This window comes from Phocoena phocoena, chromosome 9 (genome assembly GCF_963924675.1).
Source record: "Phocoena phocoena chromosome 9, mPhoPho1.1, whole genome shotgun sequence".
In the NCBI taxonomy this organism is placed as follows: Eukaryota; Metazoa; Chordata; class Mammalia; order Artiodactyla; family Phocoenidae; genus Phocoena; species Phocoena phocoena.
The window spans coordinates 38,652,284-38,675,618 of NC_089227.1; the positions used below are offsets into that span (position 1 = coordinate 38,652,284).

Here is a 23,335-nt window from a genome sequence, read left to right on the forward strand (position 1 = left end):
TGGTCTGTGGCTCCATCACCAAATCTCTGCCTCCGTTGTCACATGGCTTTCTTCCCTTCATATCTGTCTCCTTATGTCCAGATTTCTCTCTTCTTATAAGGACACCAGTCATTGGATTAGGACCCAACCTAATTCAGTATAACTTCAACTGAACTTGAATACATCTACAAAGATATTTCCAAATGAGTTCATATTCACAAGTACTAGGATTTAGGAAATCAGTTGGGGAAAGACCAATTTAACCTGCAACACTTGGTAATCTATTGGTTTAAATCCAAAATTTCAGGGCCATGATTTATTCTAAGAAAATTAAGTCCAATAAATTAATATATTTAAGCCAGTCACTGATTTTATTTGGAGGAAACTATGCATTTGCATTTGCCAAGTGAGTGTCTGTTAATTTATTCCTATTTTGCATGTGACTTCAACTGCTTCTTTATCTTCAATACCTCCTGCCTCTTGACAAAGATCAGCAATGCCTGATAAGATTAAACCACTTTTTCAAAAGGAGTTTACATCCACGGAGAAGCAGAGCTGCTAATTATTGATGAATGTGTAAAGATACTTTTATTTCATGTTATGTGGCCTAGTGTGAGTTAATTACTGTGCAAGTAGCCTTAACTCCAAGGCAGGACGTGACAGATGTTTTAGATTCAAGGACAACAGAAATACCCCTTCAATAGTGGTGAGCTATACTATTGCTAACAGTAGATCAACCCCATTAGACTCCTATGGTTGGTTGTTAATTAACTGTTACAAAGGTAGGTTTGTTGCGGAAATTAATTAATGTAATCATGACGTAAACGGGGTGGCTTTGGATTCAAAACTGAAAAATGAAGCAGCTCCTTTTTGGTTTTGAACGAGACGTTATTTTATTAATATGTATAATTTTTCTAAAGTATGGATATTTATATTAAACTGATAGGTAGTAGGGGGCAGATATACCCGCAGATGCCTTTAAACAACTACTACTTTAGCAATTCTGTATGGTTCCAATAAGAATTATCATCTCAATTTTTAAAAAATCACTATTTAATATACTATGTTATAACACCTTAATTTAAACTTGTGACAAGGTTGATAAAAATACCAGCTTAGATTTTTACATGTAGAAAAGGAAATAACATGTTACATGATTATACACATACTTAATGTAGAGCTGATAAATATAAATTTTTATAATCATAATCGTCTTCTTATATTTATATCCTGCTCCTACTGAGATGAATCTCTGGCTACATTTACATATTGAATTAGAAAGTTAAAACTAATGATGGGATCAATTATGCCCCATACTGAGCTGTGCACTTTGGAATGACTTTGAGAAAACAGGAGGGTCAAAAAAAAAAAAAAAAGCATCCACAGTGCATAGTAGTTTCAAGATTATGCTAACAGATAAGCCAAGGAAGGACTGTAATGGACAATAATGTGTGTTTCTCAAAGGAATCAGGCTTTTTGGTAGAAAACCTAAAGCGCATATCTAATATAAACATTTCTGAGAATTGGAAAATGTGTAGGCTGGGTCACGGAAGTTGCTAAACAGTTTATTTAAGGTAGAATATATATAAGGGCAAATGTAGTATGAATCCCTTTATGATCTTGTTGGTTTGTTCTTGTAATTCTTTAAATATATTTGCTGTATCTTGGGCAAAATATAATCTGCTTCATGTTTGCTGTTGCCATGCAAAATTTGATAGTGTCCTCTTTCTCCTTTCCTAGCTGCATAATAAATGTGCTTCTCATCTGAAACCTGAATGTGACTGTGGACCTTTGAAGGACCATATTTTACCACCTACAACAATTTGTCCAGTGGTACTGGTGAGTTTTTCCTTCTCATCATTCTGCTATAACTTGGGGTGTCTGTGACTAACTGGTACACTCTACCACTCAATGCTTCCAGAGATCATTTTTCCATTGATCAGGGCAGAACTCAATAGACCTAAAATACCTCATGGCTTCAGAAAATACCCCTTTGCCCACTATATTTCCTTTTTCCTTCATGGTACAATAAACGTCTTAGTAAGGTATGCTGTAACTGAAGCTGACTCAGGTTTTATCACGTAGTCATGCTGTAGTTACCAGAAATTGTATGGGAAGAACACTTCCACATTTTACATGTTTTATAGATCTGGCTTCCCAGATAATGAAGTTATTCTTATGGACAGTTTTGCTGGTGATGCACATTATGTATCTGCAGTCGGGAGGTCTTTCACCTGAGTCAGAGGCGACTTAGAATGAGGACACACACCTTGAAGAGAGTTACGAACTGCCATTAGGTGTATTTTATCTTTCATTAGTGAGCAATAAATTTACCTGCAAAATAATTCCTTGATTTAATAAATATACAAGGGAAAAATGTGTAAGTGAGGTAATCCTGTAAAGAACAAATCTTGATAGAAAGAGAAGCAGCTATTCAAAGATAATATTCATATCACATTTCAAAATCCAGATTTTTTCTAAAGTGAAACAGTTATTTTACAAAACAAACTATCATATCTATAACACAGTTCTCATTTTTTTAAAACAACATGGAAGTTAACTAGCTGGAACTTCAGTTTGATATAATAAAAATACAACAAGTAAGAAATGTTAGACAAATACTTTTCTAAAGGTCAACTTAGAAATTAATCAAATTACTCAATTTGTACCCACTTATGATTCATTTTGTAATTATCTGTAAAATGCTGGTTGTATCTAAATTCCTTTATTTAAAAAAAATAAAACTCTCTTCTCAAACTGCAAGTATAAAGCAGAAGTAAATACCTCCATGGAGCTGAGGAGAGCAGTAACTAATTCTAAATTTCCTTTCTTCATGTAAGATTTATTATACATCTTGTAGTAAATAAGATTAATTAAAAATAATGAGAGCCATATTAAAATACATTTTAGATGAATTTTTTATTATGTTCTTTTGTAGTGTTTTCTTAAAGAGAAAGAACTTATAAAATTTTTATATATTTGCATTCTCTTTAAGAAGTGTAGTAATTTTACTGTTTTAGATGCATCTTTGTGCTCAGATTTTAACTATAAGAAGAAATCTATTATGTCATTCTGTTATCCAGCTATCTAGGTATAAAGCCCTGTTCAATTCAGTGAGACTACTTCTTTGGCCTACTTATATCAACCTCTGGTCTTATAAGTTCAAACATGACATACATTCTTTTATTATTCCATCCTTGCTTTCTTTGAGAGAATCAAAGGTAAAGAACATGGGTTAAATGAATAGTCCTGTCTCTAACAATCTTGCAAACTCTTTCATTGCTTTTGTAGATACTTTTGATTCTGAAGATTTATTTTCATTCATTAAATCTTCCTGTGGTATTTATCATGATTTGTAGCTCGACATTTGCTACGTTATCATTTCCTTGGTACTATATACTCTGAAGTATTAGGCACTGCTAACCACGAGTGTCTACCTTACCTTGACACCCATTATACTATCGTCTCCTTATTCTTCTTCTGCTTCTCTGGATACTTCCTTTTAATATCTTTCCTAGCTTTCAAGATTTCAACCTGCCCCATGTTGGCTCATCCGTACGCCCTGCCCTCACATGCCACAGCTTTCTGCTCTTACAATTTTTCCCAGGAGGATCTTGTTTATTTATTTATTTCATTACCGTATTAATTTATATTAAGTTCCTCCTCCTATTCTGAATCTCAAGTGCTGAAACCTGGAGGTTCCATGTTGTTTACGTGCCTGATATGTTATCATTATTATAAATAATCACAGCAACTTATTTACTGAGCACATATACTCTACCAGCTACTATGCTAAATATATTAATCAAAAAGTATTTATTGAATGTCTAGTATGTACCCAGTAGTATTAACAGTAGAAGGAAAAACAGTAAAAACCCAAATCAAATCTTTGCCTTCGTAGAGTCTTCATTCCGGTGGAGTGAAATAGGCAATAAACAAAGCAATAAGTACAGTATTTAATACCTGGTTATATTAAATTACTGGTGGTATGTAAAGCTTAAAGGACGAAATTAAAGTAGGAAAAGAAGAGAAGAAATGCTGGAACTACAATTATAAAAGAAGTAGTTAAGAGTTCACCAAGGAAATAATTGAGTAAAGAGTTGAGGAATGTGAGGGAGTCATCGATGTGGCTCTCTGGGGCCAGCACTTTGTAGACAGAGTCGTCACCAAAGAAGGACAAGCAAGGACTCAGAAGCAGGAGAAGCCTGACATAGCTGAAGTGCATAAAAGAAATTAGTGACTGGGTCTCCTTCTGCAGGGGGAATATTAGTAGAGAAGGTGAAATATGTCTTAAGATTTTCATATGTGTAGGACAATTTAGGCTATTCTAAGGTCCTTAGCTTTTCTTGTGAAAGAAGTTGGAAGCCATTAGAGGCTTTTGACCAAAAGAGAGAGTGATCTGACTTACATGTTTAAAAGAACAATCAATCTAACTGGTGTGTTCAGGGGGTAACAATGGAATAAAGATATGACACTTAGATTTTCTTAGAAAAGTAGGAAGGTGGGTCATTGCTAAGAGCAAAGACGGTATGAGAGTTTTGAGGATCAGGAACGAGTTACACACGAGTCACCTGGGAGAGTGGGAGCTACGTGGATCAAGAAATACCATATGATTGCCAGGGAATAATGAAAAGTCTCTTCCTGTTAATAACTGTGGATTTAGAACAAGATCAGTCAGCTTGGATGGGTATATTTCTCTGGTCACATTCAGTCATATTTCTCCAGTTACGTTCTAGGCCCAGGAGTAGAATAGGCATGGGGCAGCCTTAACGAGACTGTGTTTTGCCCAATATGATGAAATGAGAGAGAAGCAAAGGAGTTGAGAGTATGAGCAAGGGAGTAATTATAGGGATTGGCCATGGAAATTAAGCTGGGAAACAAGGAAGTGAGGACATGAAGAGTGAAGTACAGTAAGGGGTGTTAGGAAAATACATTGTGGATTACAATGGAATCAGAGATTGTTGGGGGGCTTCCCTGGTGGCACAGTGGTTGAGAGTCCACCTGCCGATGCAGGGGACATGGGTTCGTGCCCTGGTCCGGGAAGATCCCACATGCCGCAGAGCGGCTGGACCTGTGAGCCATGGCCACTGAGCCTGCGCGTCCGGAGCCTGTGCTCCGCAATGGGAGAGGCCACAACAGTGAGAGGCCCGCGTACCGCAAAAAAAAAAAAAAAAAGATAGCTGGAATCAAGGTTTTTGGTGTCAAGTTACAAGAATGAGTGAGGTAACAAACAGTTGAGATTATGAAGGGTTTGCAGTTATTGATAATGATTTGTATGAATTAATTTAATCATCACAGCGGCACCATAAGGTAAATGTTGTAACTATCTCTATTTTACCTATGCGGAAACTGAGAAACAGATTAAGTAATTTCCTACGTCACATGGCTATGAAGTGACAATTCAGGACCGGAACTCAAGAACGATCGGAACCCAAGACCCAGAGCTCATACCCCGAGCTCATCATTTCTGCCCTTTCTCCAAATCCCAATATAGGCCTTCTCCTATTTGCCTTATCTAGAACCTTCATTCCCCAACTTTCCCAAGCCAGAAACCTAAGAATTATAATTGGTGCCTCATCTTGATTATCAAATTAATCATTAGACAGCCTATTCTGATGTTCTTTCTCTTTTCTTCAGCCCAACTGTAACTGTCGCATATGTCACCCAAAAGTTGTTCTCCAGAATTCTCCTAGTACTAATAGCATAATCTCTGAATTTCCTCTTTTCTTTGCATTCTCGATACTACTCCCTGGATCCACTTTCAAAAATACAATAAAATATTTTCCTTCTTAAATATTTAAAGTATTTTACATCAATGCCAAACTCTCTAGCATGGTAAACAAGGCTCTTTAACTGGACCAACCCGTCTAATCCCTCACACACCACCTTACACACTAGAATCAAGGATTTGAACTACTTGTAATTCTCTAAGTACACCTGCTCTTTGAAGTCCTTGTGGTTTTGTACATGTCAATAAATTAGCCTGAATCACTTTACCTTGCTGCCTTGCTAAGTAGAAATTAAAGTTTACTTTCCAATCATGGAATAAGTACATTGACTCTTAAACTCATTAACTGTTTAAATACTAAAACTTTAAACAAATTAATAAAGTTGTTTTGCACACAAAATTGCTTAATATGCTACAACTGATGGGCTCAGGAAGCTTTTCAATTTGTGAACTCTCATTAACTTCCCAGGAATGATTTCACACTGTATCACCTGCTGTAAATTTTTAAAATTTCATTGAAGGAAAACAGTTAGTCCTCACAAATAATATGAGTTTTTCATGATCATGTTCTCTAAGAAGAGCAGGTGAGTTTCAAACTCAATTATTGCAAAGTGGTCATCAATATCATTTCTAGCTTATTCTAGAAAATATGAAATGAAGAACTTAAGACATAAGATTTTATTGAAGTTTTTTATCCCTTGCTTTTGACCCTGTGGTCAGGAATTGGTTATTCAATGAGCAATATAAACTCATTACAGATCCCTTTTTGCTGGTTGAAGCATTTTAATGACACACTTTAAGGTCGAGGTCCATAGCAGCAGTCTTCTTATATTTTAGAACATCTCTTCAGGTATTATTTTTTTTTATTTATTGTTTAAAATTTCTGTACCTCTCTTTTCATCCCTCAATCCCTCCTCAACACTTATTAACTTTAATGATTCAGTACGTACGTGCTCACCTGTTATGAAGATTAGCAAGGTCAGCATCTTCTTTGCACTGATGACCTGCTTTTATAAGCATGCACTAAAATAGGATTCCACAAATAATTAAATAGGATTCCACAAATAATTTGTCTTGATGATGCTTATGGCCACAAAAATGGATTAAAACCAACTACTCTGAAATTAAAATAGAAATGTAATCAGTGATTCCATACATCAAATATAATCACGGATTTCTGGAGTTGCAGTTGGCTTCTAGTATATTTTGAGAATACTGTCACAAAAAGCTTCATTGCTTAAAATTTATCAAGATTCTTTGTGACCACGTTTAGGTACTTATAATGCTGTCTTTGAGAATTTTCCAGCAAAAAATGATTGGAACCACAGTCTATTTACTGCCATATTGAAGATAATTCTGAACTGTTTACAGAGGTATTGCATAGCTCATCCCACCTCCAAACAAGTAGAAAGTGAATCTAATGCAGTCAGTCAGGACTCTTGATCAACAACTTGATTTCCGGAAAAGGCCATTAACCTTTACCAATTGATTGTCAAAACAGATGTTCTGCCTTTGATGGACTCCATCAAAAATGCATTCCTGATTCTTTTTTTGGATCACACTCAGAAATCTCTGCTGTCCAATCCCAATCAAATGTCAACGCAAAAAACTGTAGCAGTTTCACATAAAACATGACCTGATGAGCATGCAGTTTGCCCACTTCTTTATGTTCCAAGTTTTACCCCTAACTCAAGACAGACTTGGTCCATGTTGTGCTAGTCCCTCACAGATTTGCTTTAATTAAATTTGGACTCACCATTATGTCATCAACCTGCACTGAAAGGCTTTAAAAAAAATTATATGAAATTCCCTCGTTGTAACAAAAAAGGTATGTTTTTGGAGATGACTTCATTACCTGACAGAAGTCCCCCTCTGCTCTGTTTATCATGGTTTGTTATCTTTCGAACCCTATGAGCCTTATTACTATCATGTTTTATCTTCTATCCTTGAGAAGAGTAGAGTTCAGTTTATACTGACATTTGAACATGATGATGGGATGTGTGTTTATTTCTGTGTGCTAATCTGTAAGTCTGTTGTTGTCCTTTTCATAAATTTTTCTTCACTGTAAGAAAAAATTAGTAAAATTTAGAAAAATTTAGCCTCATTTAGTACTTTAAAACTATTTTTGTTAGTATATAACTTTTTTAGTTTCCAGAAATCAATAGAATAAGCTAGATAGAGTCCCTCTGATTCTCAGAATAATTTTATAGTGGAAGCTGTATATTTGATCAACTTCTCTAGAGCTGTGGTGTAGTCTTACATTCATTATAAATTTTATGTATTTTTTAAATTATCAGGCTAACTGGGTCTCTGTGATTACACGTGTTTTTATACTGATTCTTCAATTTGGGTTAGGCTTTTATTCAATTAATTCTGCTGCTGTCAACAAATGAATACTTGAGATGTCTCATGAAGAAGTAGCTTTTTAAATTTTATATTTGAACAGCAAAAGCAGATCATCATTAAAATCATTTCTATTATATTTAGCTCTGTGATTTAGTTTTCTTTTTATAAAATATTTTACATTATAATTTAAAAGCAAGGTTCTAGTCTGTAAATAAGGGGTTAATTATTAATAATTTTCTGCATCAACATATATTAGTAAAGTTGATAAAATACATCATGTAATGTTGATTACTTTAAACTTGGGTTTTTTACATTTAAGTATCCACTCTTCATATAACTGTTACGACTATGCCTTTAAAGAATTTTTAAGATCATTACTGATAATAAATGTACATTATTTTTATTTACAATATCTTCAGTGCCAGTTTCCTTTTGTTTTTTTCTTCTCTTTCCTTCTTTCTTTCTTCCTTCCTTCCACTGGCTTTTATTAAAGTAACTGGAGCTAAAAATTCAGATAAGAACAGTTCTTTTATTTACTGTAATTTCGAGTCTGTTGGGCAAGACAGGCAGGGAGGTTACATATTATCGTGAGGTAAATATTAACTTACTGAGGCTTTAGTGAAGAGAATCTTCATCTATCCTGAGTGTAATTCAAAGAGTAAATGAAAACTTTCTTGAAGATATGATGTCTGAGCTGAATCTTGAATAAAACAAGAATTTGGCCAGCAAATACAAAGTGAACTTTATATGAATAGCCTCAGAAATAAGAGAGTACAGAGTGAGATCTTGAAACAGCAAAATGTTTATTAAGTCGTATGAGTAAAGGTGAGGTGTGGAGAGACAGGCAAGACAAGGTCTGAGATGGTGATAAGCCTGACCTTTCTTGTCAAGGATTTGGGCTTTATCCAGTATAAATAAGAGACTACATGATCAGATTTTGTTTTGGAAAGATAATTCGGCTAACAGTGTGAATTACAACCAATTTAAAGCAGGGAGCAGAGGAGATATGAGAATATAATTACTGGGTTGTGAGGCAAATCATCAGAAAACACCAACAGAGGAAGAAAATGAGGGAAACAGGAGAGAAGATTGTAGCAGAGAGCAGAATATTAGGGTTAGATGTGATTTCAGAATCAGCCGTGGATCTGGGTGGCTCAGCTGGTGTGCAGAGAGGAGGTTCGCTAGGTGTTAGGAGGTCAAGGAACTCTGGGCATGGTCTGTTTCATCTTGTCCATAAAACCACCTGGGATGATTACAGGGTCTTGGTGGAAAGGTTGCTGTATCACAGTAACGAATAAGAGTAGAGGGGAGAACTATTGGATTCCGTGAGTCTCAAATGATAAGAGTTTCTACTTTGGGGCTGGAAGAATGATGATTTTAATGCAGAGCCAAGCTAGTCCACAAAAACCAAAACCAAACCAAACAAACACAAAACGATCAAAACAATAGAACAAGTAATGTTTGAGAGAATGAGCAACCTCGGAAGTGTTAGAGAGGCAGTGGCAGGGACTTAGAAAGAAAGAATAATTAGTTTGTTTCGAGCAAAGTTTCCAGAGACCCCAATGAAAAGTTTTAGAAATGAAGTATGGAAGATCAATTGAAGAGAAAGAAAGCAGAAGTAAGCGTGGGATGGTGATAGCCAGAAAGGATAGAAGACCAGAAACTTAAGTTTCTAGCATGAACTCTGGATTTCTAGGCAAGTTATTTCAAGTGGTTACAGCCTGGTGACAAATGATTTGTGTCCAGAATATAAAGATAATTTACATAAACCAATGATAAGCCACAAACAATCTAATCCAAAAGGGCAAAAGATCTAAAGAAACATTTGAATAAAATATATATACACATATCACCTATAAACATATGAATATATGCTCACCATCTTTACTCGTCAGGAGAGTGCATGTTTAAATCTCAAGAGATAACACTACACACCCATCAGGATGATTAAGATAATTAAAAATCCTAAGTTTGGAAAGGACACGAAGCAATCAGATTGTTCATACTTTGCAAGTGTGAGAGTGAATTGGTTCAACCCAATTAAAGCTAGCAGTATACTGTCTGTTTTTGAGCCCTGGCTTTTTCACTAGTTTTAAGACGTGAAACAAGTTATTAACATTTTGTTCCTATGCATTCCATCTGGAAAATGGACTTAAGTGAATTAATTCATGAAAATTTCTTAGAACTATGCCTAAATATAATAAGTTCTCAGTCGTTATCATCTAATATTACTACTATTGTAAGCATTATGTTGAACCAGAAAGTGAATTTTAACCCTTTATTAAAAGAGAACTATGCATTTATTAAATAAAATTTATAAAAACAATATAAGTTGAAAAGGAAGACATTTAAAAATCTCTAAAGCAGTTATATAGGAACCATTATTAATGTATAAATAGAACCACTATTAAAGTTTGCCTCTTGATTTTTAAATGTATATTTTGGCATTTTTGTAATTAAACTTGACATATCATGTGACACCCTATTTTTACATTTAAACTGATATCATTAAGTGCTTATGTATTTCTGTATACTATGTAACATCGCTATTAATGGCTGCATAATATCTCATTAGTTGAAGATATTATAATTCAGTTGAAACAGTGTTTATATTTAGCATGTTTGCAATTCCTTATTTTAATCTCATAAATAACACCTTAGTGAACATCTTTATGAAGAGTGGCTTCTCCAAGTTACTCTCTAATCTATACTGGAAAGTATCGTTTTTTCCCAAAATGTACTTATTTGGTTGTTCAAATGAGTCAGATTTCACACTTGTTTAGTTCTTTCTGTACTGTAAACACATCTCCGAATCAGGAACACAGTGCTTGAAATGAATCCTAAAGCCAAAAGTTAGTTTTACGATAAACTATTAATTATTTAAACATTTAAAAAACGAATTTGGTGGGATTATTTTATCTTACTTTTAAACAGACATGATATCAGAATATACAGTAAATATAGTGTTCATTGGCAGGAAGTGATATAAAACAAAGAATATGTTCATCATTGTGCTTCTTTTGGACCAATTGTGGTGTGTTCTTCCTGGAATACTTTCTCTTATTATAATACCCTATATTACCTTAAATTAACCTTTAAGAATGCCAGCAAGATAAATGATAAAACTTGTTAGATCAGAGAAAGGAAAACAAAACTATTGAGAAAATATAAATTTTAAACATAGTCTTTAGATCTGATTCAGATGGTTCCAGTTCTACCTCTCTCTCTTCTTTACTGTAACTCTGTAAACTTGGCCAAGTGATGGTGTTGCTGAAGCAGCAATCTATGTATCTCTAGGTATAACACCCTCAGAGAACCATATGTCTACATTAACTTTTCCTCTTCTTCCGATCTTGCTTGCTCTTCCACTATTATAAGAATTCTACTAAATTATTCATTGTAGATATGGTAAGTCTTAAATAGCATAGAGTATGTTAAATCTTTCCTTCGAGCATGTGTTTACTCCTCAGTGATGTCAGGGGCCTGTTAGGGAGTGGCAGTATAGCATGCATTTCTTTCTCATGGTCCAAGGATTATGGCCTCTTCCTGTCTTATCTTTCACTTAACCCTAACCAGCAACAGTTAATAATGACAACTTCAATACCAAACATCAGCTAATTAAAAGAGGGAGGGAGATATTCGAATTCTCTGTAATTCTGAAAGTTGGATATTGAATTCTCAGTAACCTTATTTCCTGAACTAGTTAGAGAGCTCCCAGAAGTGAGGAGAGCCTGGTGGAGAGGTGTGAACAGTTGGCTAAGGTTGTGACTTGCCGCACTGAGCTTCAGGTTTTATTTAACATCCATTTCAGCTGCTTCACTCTTCTTTTCCATTTACCTCTTTAACCTTAACCATAGTAACTGAAGTCATCTATTTTCTTGAAAATTCTTTATGTAAGGTACCATGGGTTTGTGCCTATGCAATTTTCTTTTTTGTCTAAAGAGTGGGATAAAGCACATTGTCAGTGCTCAATAATGTTTCATCAATGTCATTACTTAATATTCATTTAATTAATATTCATTATAGATCAATTCATAATTGTCATCAGAGTAATGATAGGCAAGAAGGAATCTCATTTTTTCCCCATATTTTGAAACTCTAACTCAGACTCAATTTCATGGTATTATACATAAAGGATACCTGCTTTTTATTTATTTTTTTAAGTATGTAGAATTAAATTCTTAATGTTCTTCTATTTTTTTGCCTATCATTTTCTGCTTCAAAATCCAATGAAGGATATATTCAGCACTAAAGAGCGATAATGTTTATAAAATATGTGTAGATCCATTTTGGTTGGGCATAGTCTTCCATGTACATACACTTTAAAGGCACATAGTAAAAGAAATCTGAAAACGCCCCAGCACCACTAAGTGATGATTCCATCATCTGCATTGTGAGATGAACCATTTATCTGTTACATTGTCTTAATTAGATTGGTTTTATTGGTTTATAGCCCATCTTTATGCTAACCTAGGCTATATTATATAGAATATGTATACCCATAAGCAGGATCTAATATAAAAGAATAAGTTCATATATCATGGCTAATGATACTTTTTACCTAATGAATATAATAGAATTCTATTTTTAGGACTCTAAATAGAAGTTTTAGTTTATTTTTTAATAGGCTAAAAAAATACTCCTACAAGTTTCTATGATAATTTATGCTTAAAATGTTGCTGTATCCAGAGCAAGTTATAATAATTTTTTAAGGAAAGAAACATGTACGTTCTTGGTTTTGTCATGATTTACAGAAGGTCAAAAACAAAAGGCTATGACATAAACTGGAAGTTCAGCTAAGTGAAAATGTGATAGAGATCTAAAACATGTAGACAAAAATAAGCATTATCTAAAGAAGGATTAAAAATATTCAAAATTTAAAATCTATAAAATAGACTCAAACAAAATAAAGGGTATCATATATGTCTGATTCAAAAGTGAGGAGGCAAGATTATCTATTAGTGAATTGTTATTCTACAACTTCTTACCAACAATTTTCAAGGCAGCTTATGTGAATATACAATAAGCAGCAATATAAAACATAATAAGTTTGTGCCAAAATTAAGTTAGACTTAGAAATTCATATCACAGTATCCTAAAAAGTTGACAGAGGTGGTTTGCAAATTTCCAAAGTAGCCTTTGGAAAAGGGGGGAAATATTGGCTTGACAATTGTTTTAAGTTGTGAAGACTCACAACTTAAGAAAAACCATTCACTTAGAGGAACACTTTTTTCTTGTTACTGTTATTACTAAGACCCGAGATTCATTTCTTCAATGTGAAGTTGTATTGGTACAGGACTACACTTCAATAATATTGCTCTAATTGGTATAGTACTTGTTTCCTTTGGTTTTGCTTTTTTATAACAACTGTCATGCAGACTGATGGCTTATGGCCAAAGTGCATTTTAGTGTAAATAAGTACCTATTGCCAAAATAAAATAGTAATAATTCTGCAACAAGAAAACAAAGAAACATGCATAGCAGTTAAAAGTTAGAAGGATGTCATACATGAAGATTCATTGCAGCAAGCAGGTGAAAATGTTAATAATTTTACATGACCAAGGATACTAAAGAAAACATCTCTTTCACAGTATACTGATTTGAAAGGGATATCTAGAAGGTTAAGAATGTAGAGAAAAAAGTAAAGCCTTATCAGAAACTAAAATGTATCAGTATCTGCATAGGGAAAGGTCAGCATTGAGAACAACTGAATCAGTATTTGGAGGAGAAGGTTAAGAAAATCTCCTATAGTACAAAGGAGAATGAAAACAAGGTTGAAGGAGACCTTGCTACCCCTAAACAAAAAATTAAAAGTATTCTCTTAAGTCTAAGTATACTGAAGAAAATCAAGTTGAACTAAAAAGGACCTACATTTCTTCACATTCACTCATCTACTTAATTCAATTTCCATGTAATGTTTTTTGCTTGACAAAAGTATTCCAAAGTTTGCCTGGAAGAATAAATGTGCACAAACGTAAATTCTGAGAAAGAAGAGTAGTAAGAAAAGACCTGTTTTAACAAATGTTAAGAATATGTTTACTAAAGCTACAGTGATCAAAATGATGTAATAGTGGCTCTAGGAGATACAAAGAACTGGTAGAAAGTCTAAAACACATTGAACTCTATGTAATGGTATGGTATATGATGAAGGTCGCATATCAAATCTGGTAGGGGCTAGTGGAGATTAGGGGAGTTGAGATTACTGTATAACCATATGGGAAGCTAAATTAAGATAAATTCTGCTTCATACCTATTCCAAAATAAATCAAACATGGATTGAAGATTTAATTTTTGCCTTTAGAAGGCCTTTTTATCTTTTCTCCTAAAAAGAGAAATAAAAAGTTGACAGCTTTGGCCAATCAAAAGTTTCTTTAGAAAATGGTAAAGACCAAAATTTACAAATCAAGATAAACATAAGCATTATAACAAAAAAGCCCTGTTTTGTAATATTAATGCAAATAACTAAAAAATAGTTTTAAAACCTAAAGCTTATAAATATTCAAGACTATCAAACTGAAAAATGAAATAAACTTTTTCCTTCCATTTTGGCAAATATTTTTAAAATGATAATACTCAGTGTTGGCAAGGATGTACAAAATTGGCTATTCTCATTAAACGTTGGTAAGACCAAATGGCCCCAAACTGTCATAAAAACTCCCAAGGATACCTTTGTGTTGGTATTTCTGCTTATACCCCCCAAAGAAAGATTGGGGTTAGTGCAGGGCAATTATCCAGATCTGGTTTCATTACAGTAGAAATAAATGCTTTATATCATTCACATCTTCTAAGTTTTAAATTTTGAGTTCAGTAAAAATGAGTCCCTTCACCACTAGACACTTAAGAATAAATTCTGCCTTGCAAAGGTAACCTTTGTGGTTTTAATGATTCCAGGTGAAATGGTGGTGCTCATGAAGTATTTAGATACATGCTTTCCTCTGTTTTACTATTAAATATAACTTGTCTATTCTCAAATTTCACTTGAAACCTGAGCCAGAATTAATTTATATATAACTTTTTGTCCATACAGCAGTTTCATGCATAGTGAAGTGATTTTTGGCTCAATCCTGTGTTCATTCCTTAGTTCAACCTCTTTTCCCTTTATATGGAATAAGGATAGTTTAGTTCTATGGGAGACCTCCATGCCCACTCCTTGCTATTCAGTCTAGATGATAAAATCTATCATTTTAAATTCTGTTCCTAATACTCACAGGAGCTTTCACCAATTCCTTCTCATTTGCCCAAGGAAACCCAAATTCTGGAGGAATACAGCTGATCACCTAGTGTTCTATTCCCTATGACATTACTCCTATTTCATCCCAACCACCAATATTCTCAAGTTATTTCATTTGGTTACCAGTTCTCCAACATCCTTGAGTCATCCAAGGCCTACATTCCTCCAGTTTCTTTCATTTGAGCATTTTCTGCCCCTCTCTCTCCTAGAACTCCCCATTTTTCTCCCTTTATGGCATTAGTCACAATCTGATAATATACTGATCTGTGAGCTTCCAATTGAAAAAAACTCAAACAAGGTGTAGTCCAACATGCTCATATTAGGTAGCATTTGACAGCACTATAATTTGAGTCCAGGACTTGAACTTCTCTGTTTATACCCTTAGTTACTTGTCTGTCAAAGAACCCATACCAGAGGAAGAATTGTTCTTTCTCCTGTACAGTGTTATTTTCAATATTTGTGTATGATGTGGTCTTTGCCTGCCTCTTAATGTAGCCATAAGTATATGCAGGTGTAAAGATACCTTCGCTGTGTCAAATTTCCTCCTTTCTCTTCAGCCCACATTATTCTAATTTCTGACCGTAAAATGAGTCTGAAACTATTCTGGCCATCCATCCTAAATCCAATGGCACTCTTTTTAGTTGGATTCCCAAGGAGTAGAACATGAACCGGGATTTAGTTATGTGTGATATATAAAGAGAGGAATGTTTCTTTATTTTAAAAAGAAAATCTTTAAGGGAGGAGGAAGCAGAAGAGGAAAGAGGCAGGCTTTGAGCAAAGAAGTGGTCACAGAGAGAGTTTAAGCCTTGGCCTAAACCTTGGGGGCTCTGGAACAAAATCATACCATAGGATTTTTCTCAACTTAAAACAAGGGGCTGGCATTTTGTAACCCGTGTCAGTCATTATTAGCCGTGGCCTCCTGCAGGATAGGTGGTGCTCCCTGGAGAGCCTGCTGCAGTGAGCAAAGGCTAATTCTGCAGAAAATGGGACAGATGGGAGTTCTCAGCACTCGACACTCAGAGCAGCTGAGGGTAGATGCCCTGGCCAGGTAACTAAGGATCTGCCTTGGAATACCAGAAGCATCTACTAGACATCCTTTCCAAGAATGATCTTTTTTGAATCCCCTGCAGCATTTGAGAGTATTTGAAATGTCTGGTCTCATATGTCTGTCATCTAAGACATTTCTACTAGCTTTTCTTCTACCTCTTTGGCCACACTATCCGTATTGCTAAACTCCTAGACCTCTTTCTGTTCTTAAATATGTTTAGGTTTCCATTTTTTAACTATATTCTAATGTCATTATGCTCTGTATAAATTACCTTGTACAATTTCATGGCTACAATTACCACCTTTGAATATATCTAAGCTTGTTCTCCCTTAAACCCTCTAGATCCGAATACTCAGCATCATGTTGTAAATTTCCTCTTGGGTATTCCACAGAGATCTGAAAGCCAACATACTACACCTAATTCAATTTGACGTGAAGTAGGTGCTCAACAAATATTTCCTGAGTTAATGAATAACATTTAGTCAGCTCTTTTACTCCAACAGTCATCGCTCTTTTTCCTGAGTCAAGAAGAAAATACATCAGACAGTGATATAAATATTAAATACAAACCAAAATGAATATGCAACAGGGAAGCTTATGTTTTTAAAGTCATTGATAACCCATGATAATTGAATTTTATTGTTATAGGCTAATACAATTGAGTTTAAAGTGTATAATGATGAGATAATGTTAATGAATGTCAAATTAGCATTGTGTTTAGTTTCCGGAGTAGCATTTGAAGTATTTTATACTTATTACTAAATTTTGAAAAGCTTGTGATTGTTATGTTGTTGCAGTAGTATAAAGTATCCAATAGATGGTACTGTAAAATGCCTAATATTTAAAAGAAAGTGGTATTGCAGCTAGAGAGTTTAAATGAACAGTTCAAAATTCTGGGGAGAATTAAGACATTTTCCTCTGGATATTAAATTATATTTAAAACCAGATTTTTAAAAATATAGATTAAGTAATACAGTAGTCCATGTGAAATATTATAAATACTCTCTTAATTCTCAGAAGATGAAAGTTGATGTTTACTACAAGATGCAATTTTAAAACTGTTCATATTATATTAGAAATTTTTTTGTTCTTTTTGTGATGATTACCATTAGTAAATGTGGTACTTTAGTTAATGTTAGTCAAATCACAGCATTTTCAGCAAGGAACTATAGTTGCATGTCTTTGTTACTGAAGTTCTAAAAAAACTTTTCATGTTCAAAATAAATCAAACCTGTCTGCAGTAATCTCCCTTCTTGCTTAGCAAGAGTGTGTTCATTATTTCTTTCAGTTTTTGGTCTTGCCTAAGACCAATCTAATATCTGAAAGAAACATTATACCATTTTGTAAATATAACATACATTGAGAACGTTTAAGAATATACAACTTTATGGAGTTAAAATTTCTTTAAAAACAAGCAATAATTAGCAATAATTGACAGATTGGTTGGAGTTTGCTTCTAAGGCATATATTAAAAAGAGTAATTTGTAGACGGCTTAATTTATCTTAGAGCTCATTCAGAATTTCCACTGCATATTTATTTATAAGTATGAATACCAAATTTTGATTACCAGAATAAAGTTTTATAAAACCTACTTCTAAAGCTAAAGATGTCTGGAGAATTATGCAACAACATAGAAAGTTTGAAATTCTCTGTATATCTTACTATACAGAGATGCTACATAGCTTTAAATTTTTTTCTACTGTTTATGATATCGCTCTTGAATAATGCTGAGTATTCCTTTGTATTATGGTTATTTATTTATTCAATAAAATGTTATTGCATATGACAATATGACAGGTTTAAAGAAACCAAGATAAATAGCTTTTAGGAAGAATGATTTTATGTGAATCGGCAGCTTCCCATGGGACGTGGATCATATGTCCTATGGCTTCCTTATGCATTTACTATTTTTTCCGTGTTTTGTGTAATTGGAATGTGTGGTATGATACCATGCATACTGTTAAAAGGAATATATTCTTAGGTGCATAAGAACCTTCTGCTTAAAGAAAATATGCGATTGACATCACTTGATCTAGCCTGAGTAATTGAGGCTATTTTCTCAATTAACAAAAAAAAAAAGTAGTTAGTGCTTTGGTAAGTCTAGACTTTCCCAACCATCATGTCCTAAGCCAGATCAGAATAAATAGGTCAGACTTGTAATAAAAAGGTATGAGATGAACAACTAATTACCTGAATACTTCAAGTAAAAATGACTTTTGTCCACCAAATATGTTCCATTTGATGGTAACAAATTTGTAGATTCATCAGGGAGTGGTGGGGCCTTTGGAATTCTACCCAGATTCTTTAAGATGTTTGTATTCATTGTGTATTATGTTCTCTTCAAAAACAATGGCACACACTGACTCATTTACTCAGATTTCCTAGCATACTGGATATATGTAACATTACGTGGCAAAGCTCCTACTTGAGCTAAATGGGTTTAAATATAAACTGTGCATGCAGATCTCAAGTGATAGTCTCTTAATAGATATCAGATACTCTTTATCGCTGCCCTCTTTTATTTCAGTAACATTTTAATTAATTCACACTGATTGAATAAATGTACATTGAGACTTGTTTCCTAATGAGGGCGCATTTAGAGGAAAGGTTTTGCATCATTCTGATATCCTGTGGGTAATTATATTCTAATTATATGGTCGGGGGAAAAGAGTCTATAACTCAGTACTGATATTGTTCGTTGGACCCAATTAATTACATGCACATAATGAAAGTTCATGATAAGGTTGACTGGCAGTCAGTGTAAAATTTTAAGTCAATTGAATCTAAGCCTAATGTGAGTACACAATTGGACTTTAACCTGGTTAGAAAATGCTTTGGTGTGAGATCAGTGGATATTTAGAGGGGCAAAGGATGAGAACAAATCTCATTATAACTTATTAGTTTTTAAATTCAAAGTCTTTTCCAAGATTGATGAAAATGAAAACTTAGCAGCGTAATACTTTAATTCTAAATATTATTTTTAATATTCTTTCATTACCTTCAGTGATTTTTCTGTATTTTAGAAAGCAGTGGTACACTAACGATACAATGGTACATTTCTAGAACAGGTTCGTATATTTGTTGAGAGAAAAAATAGGCATAGCAGGGAGTATTATTGATTCATTTTATGAATGTAAATTCAGTAGGTACTAATCTATTCTATTTGGGTGCTTTTTTATTTCAAACCACCGACTGCATTTGGACTCCTGTGCCCAAAATTCACAAACAATTATATATACACACACATACCCATAAATAGGTAACTCTTAATTATCTATTTGTAAAATAAGAGTTCCAAAGAATAATATGAAAAAATAATGATGTGTATGTTTCATTTTGAAATGCATTTTGGAATTATCTGAATCTGATATTTAAGAATTCTGCAGTACTTCAAACACAAAACTAAAGCCATGGTCTAAATATTGACTCCCATCTTTCCTTTACTCATTGTTTCCTTTGCTCAGATTTTGGAAGAGACAGTCTGTAAGATTAAGGAGACTGTCTTCTTCCCACCCTCTTCGAAGCCTCTCCGCTCCCCCTCTCCTTTTGGTTCATTGCTTTCTGGCTTTGATCTCTTCTCCCCACTCCCTCCCTTTCCTTCCTTCTGTCTCTTCTAATAGCCCTCACATAGATGCTTTCATTAAAAGATAAATATGTCGGGTCCCTCCTTATTAGCAACAAAAATATTTTCAGATGAAGAAAGTGCAGTCAGTCCTTTCTTGCTGAGCCCCTAAGCAGGCAGTGGAAATATTTGGGTTCTACAGTTAATAAAACAATTACCATTTATTGAGAATTTATTAGCTAGACATCCTTTTAATTCTAATGGTAGGTATAATTATGATACTCCCTCTACATTTGAAGAGAGTAAGAAACTTAGAGAGATTAAGAAATTTACCTAAAGTCACAGAACCTGCAAGTGTCAGAAGCAATACCTGCCTTACCCTGAATCCCATGTTTTAAACTTATCTTTTATGTTTGTGCTGCCGCCCCCTCCCCCAAAAGAAATTGGTGAGGTATGAAATAAATTTAGGGGCTCTATACCTTCAAAAAAGGAATGGGAAGAAAAATAATGAAGTAAAGTAGAGGAGAATAGAAATGAAAAAAGAGAATAATAGATCAGAGAGTGGCACACACTGCGTAAGTGGTCTTTGTGAAATTATTTTACAAGTGTGTAAATATACAAATATTTATTGTGGATCACAGCCAGAAAGAAATTGAAGAAAACTTCTGTAACCATATTGGCTTCTGAAAATTTTACGAGACCTAACCAAGTAGGATAACATTTCTAATGGCTTTATTTCACTAGATAATCAAGTAGGCAAGACAATAACATTATTCTTGCTGATTGCTTTTATATGTAGAAATCTGTGTTTGAAATGATTTTAATATCACTTTTAAACATATTTTTATTGAAAACATTTGGCACCACCTAAGTCTCCAAATGTCCATTGTACTTTGCCTGACGGTTCAAGGTGCTTTCTTTCTGGACAGAGATGTGAATGTTGAGGGAGCTGTTAAGGAGGGAGCTTCACATGCCCTTCTCTTCAGTATCTCCTGAACGAAACTCTGCAAATATGTATAAACAATCACAGTAACAAGAGTAAGAATAGAACATTTTTGTGAGCAGTTATAAGAGTAGTGAAATCATCTCAGTTAAAAATGTTTTTTATCTTTCAATTTATGTTGGTGCAAACTTCAAAATTTGGCTCCAGTGAGAAGTGGTTAGGCAAAGGATGCTGGATAAGATTACAATATGTGTATTTTCTAAAACAATTTTTTATTGAAGTATAGTTGATTTACAATGCTGTTTTAGTTTCTGGTGTACAGCAAGGTGATTCAGTTATATATATATATATATATATATATATATATATATATATTCATTATATTCAATATATTCAATATATATATTCTTTTTCATATGCTTTTCCCTTATGGTTTATTACAGGATTTTGTATTTAAGCCCTTAAAAGGCATTTTTATTTTTTAATTTTTTTCCATTTTATTATTTTTTTAACATCTTTATTGTAGTATAATTGCTTTACAATGTTGTGTTAGTTTCTGCTGTATAATGAAGTGAATTAGCTATACATACACATATATCCCCATATCTCCTCCCTCTTTCATCTCCTTCCCACTCTCCCTATCCCACCTCTCTAGGTGGTCACAAAGCACTGAGCTGATCTCCCTGTGCCATGCAGCTGCTTCCCACTAGCTATCTATTTTACATTTGGTAGTGTATATATGTCAGTATATATACTACTCTCTCACTTCGTCCCAGCTTACCCTTCCCCCTCCCCGTGTCCTCAAGTCCATTCTCTAGGTCTGCGTCTTTATTCCTGTCCTGCCCCTAGGTTCATCAGAACCATGGTTTTTTTTTAGATTCCATACATATGTGTTAGCATACGGTATTTGTTTTTCTCTTTCTGACTTACTTCACTCTGTATGACAGACTCTAGGTCCATCCACCTCACTACAAATAACTCAATTTCATGTCTTTTTATGGCTGGGTAATATTCCATTGTATATATGTGCCACGTCTTCTGTATCCATTCATCTGTTGATGGACACTTAGGTTGCTTCCATGTCCTGACTACTGTAAATAGTGCTGCAATGAACACTGTGGTACATGTCTCTTCTTGAATTATGGTTTTCTCAGGGTATATGCCCAGTAGTGGGATTGCTGGGTCATATGGTAGTTCTATTTGTAGTTTTTTAAGGAACCTTCATACTGTTCTCCATAGTGGCTGTATCAATTTACATTCCCACCAACAGTGCAAGAGGGTTCCCTTTTCTCCACACCCTCTCCAGCATTTATTGTTTGTAGATTTTTTGATGGTGGCCATTCTGACTGGTGTGAGGTGATAACCTCATTGTAGTTTCGATTTGCATTTCTCTAATGATTAGAGATGTTGAGCATCCTTCCATGTGTTTGTTGGCAATCTATTACAGGATATTGAATATAGTTCCCTGTGCTATACAGTAGGATCTTGCTTTTTATCTGTTCTCTATATAATAGTTTGCATCTGCTAGTCCCAAACTCCCAATCCAACCCTCCCCCGCACATATTTATTAGATATGTCAAGGACCAGTTGAAAAGAAAAATAATTTATGTTTCTTCTAATTGATACACTTGTCATACACTGAAATAACCTTTGATTAAAGATGTTAATAAATGCAATAGTAGTATAAAAATCACTTCTGATCCATTTCTTTTTAAAATTTGTATTGTGTTTAGATGTGTGGGTGTACACACTTAAGGATGTGTGAAATCATAAAAGGTTAAAGAAATTATGAAGCTTCAATGTAAAAATAAAATTCATGGAAACCAAATATGTATTTAGTTTCTATACCTAGAGATGCCCTGGATACATTTTATTATCATGTGTGAGGAAGGAACAGCTTCCCCTCTTACACTGAGGCAGTGCAGCATTTTAGGAAGACAGTTGTTCTTTTCCCAAACCTGCTTTTCTGTCTCTCACTTTTTTTAATGCCAGGGATATCCAGTTATATAAGGAAAAGAAGCTATTTTAAATAGTTTCATTTGGCCAGTTTACATTTATCATGGCACTGGAGTTACTGTATTCAGCTACTGCATACTGATATCCAAGCCTGTCAGAACCAGTAATACTTTGTGGTTTCTAAATATTTGGAGTGTTCATCAACATTTAAACTAATTTTATTTCCAGATCGCTTAAAAAATGAGACATGGCTAAAAAGAAACCTTTGAAAAAAAGTTCTTGTTGAACCCTGCTGTTCTTTTAATAAATGAAGCCTGCAAAGGGAAGCAATAGATTTGGATTCTGCCACTAACTTAATTTTCTTGGCTAGTCATCTAAACTTTCTGATTCTCAGTTTTCCAATCTGGAAAATGGGATTTCTTGTTTTGTTGGGAGGATTAAATGAGACCATAAACATGAAAGCAATTTTTTAAAAATATGAACATCCTTATATAGGTAGAAGGTATAATTCTGTTCATTTTTCTTGAAATAATTGATGACC

The 23,335-nt window shown here is 34.1% G+C and overlaps 1 protein-coding gene across 6 annotated transcripts in view; it reads left to right on the forward strand.

Annotated features, from left to right (window-relative positions):
* DGKB (diacylglycerol kinase beta) overlaps positions 1-23,335 on the forward strand; it is a 645,730-nt gene that overhangs the window by 163,528 nt on the left and 458,867 nt on the right. For all 6 annotated transcript variants that reach the window (XM_065884106.1, XM_065884107.1, XM_065884111.1 and 3 more), the window contains one exon: positions 1,720-1,818. In XM_065884106.1, coding sequence (XP_065740178.1) covers positions 1,720-1,818 — 99 coding nt within the window. The remainder of the gene's footprint in view (positions 1-1,719; positions 1,819-23,335) is intronic.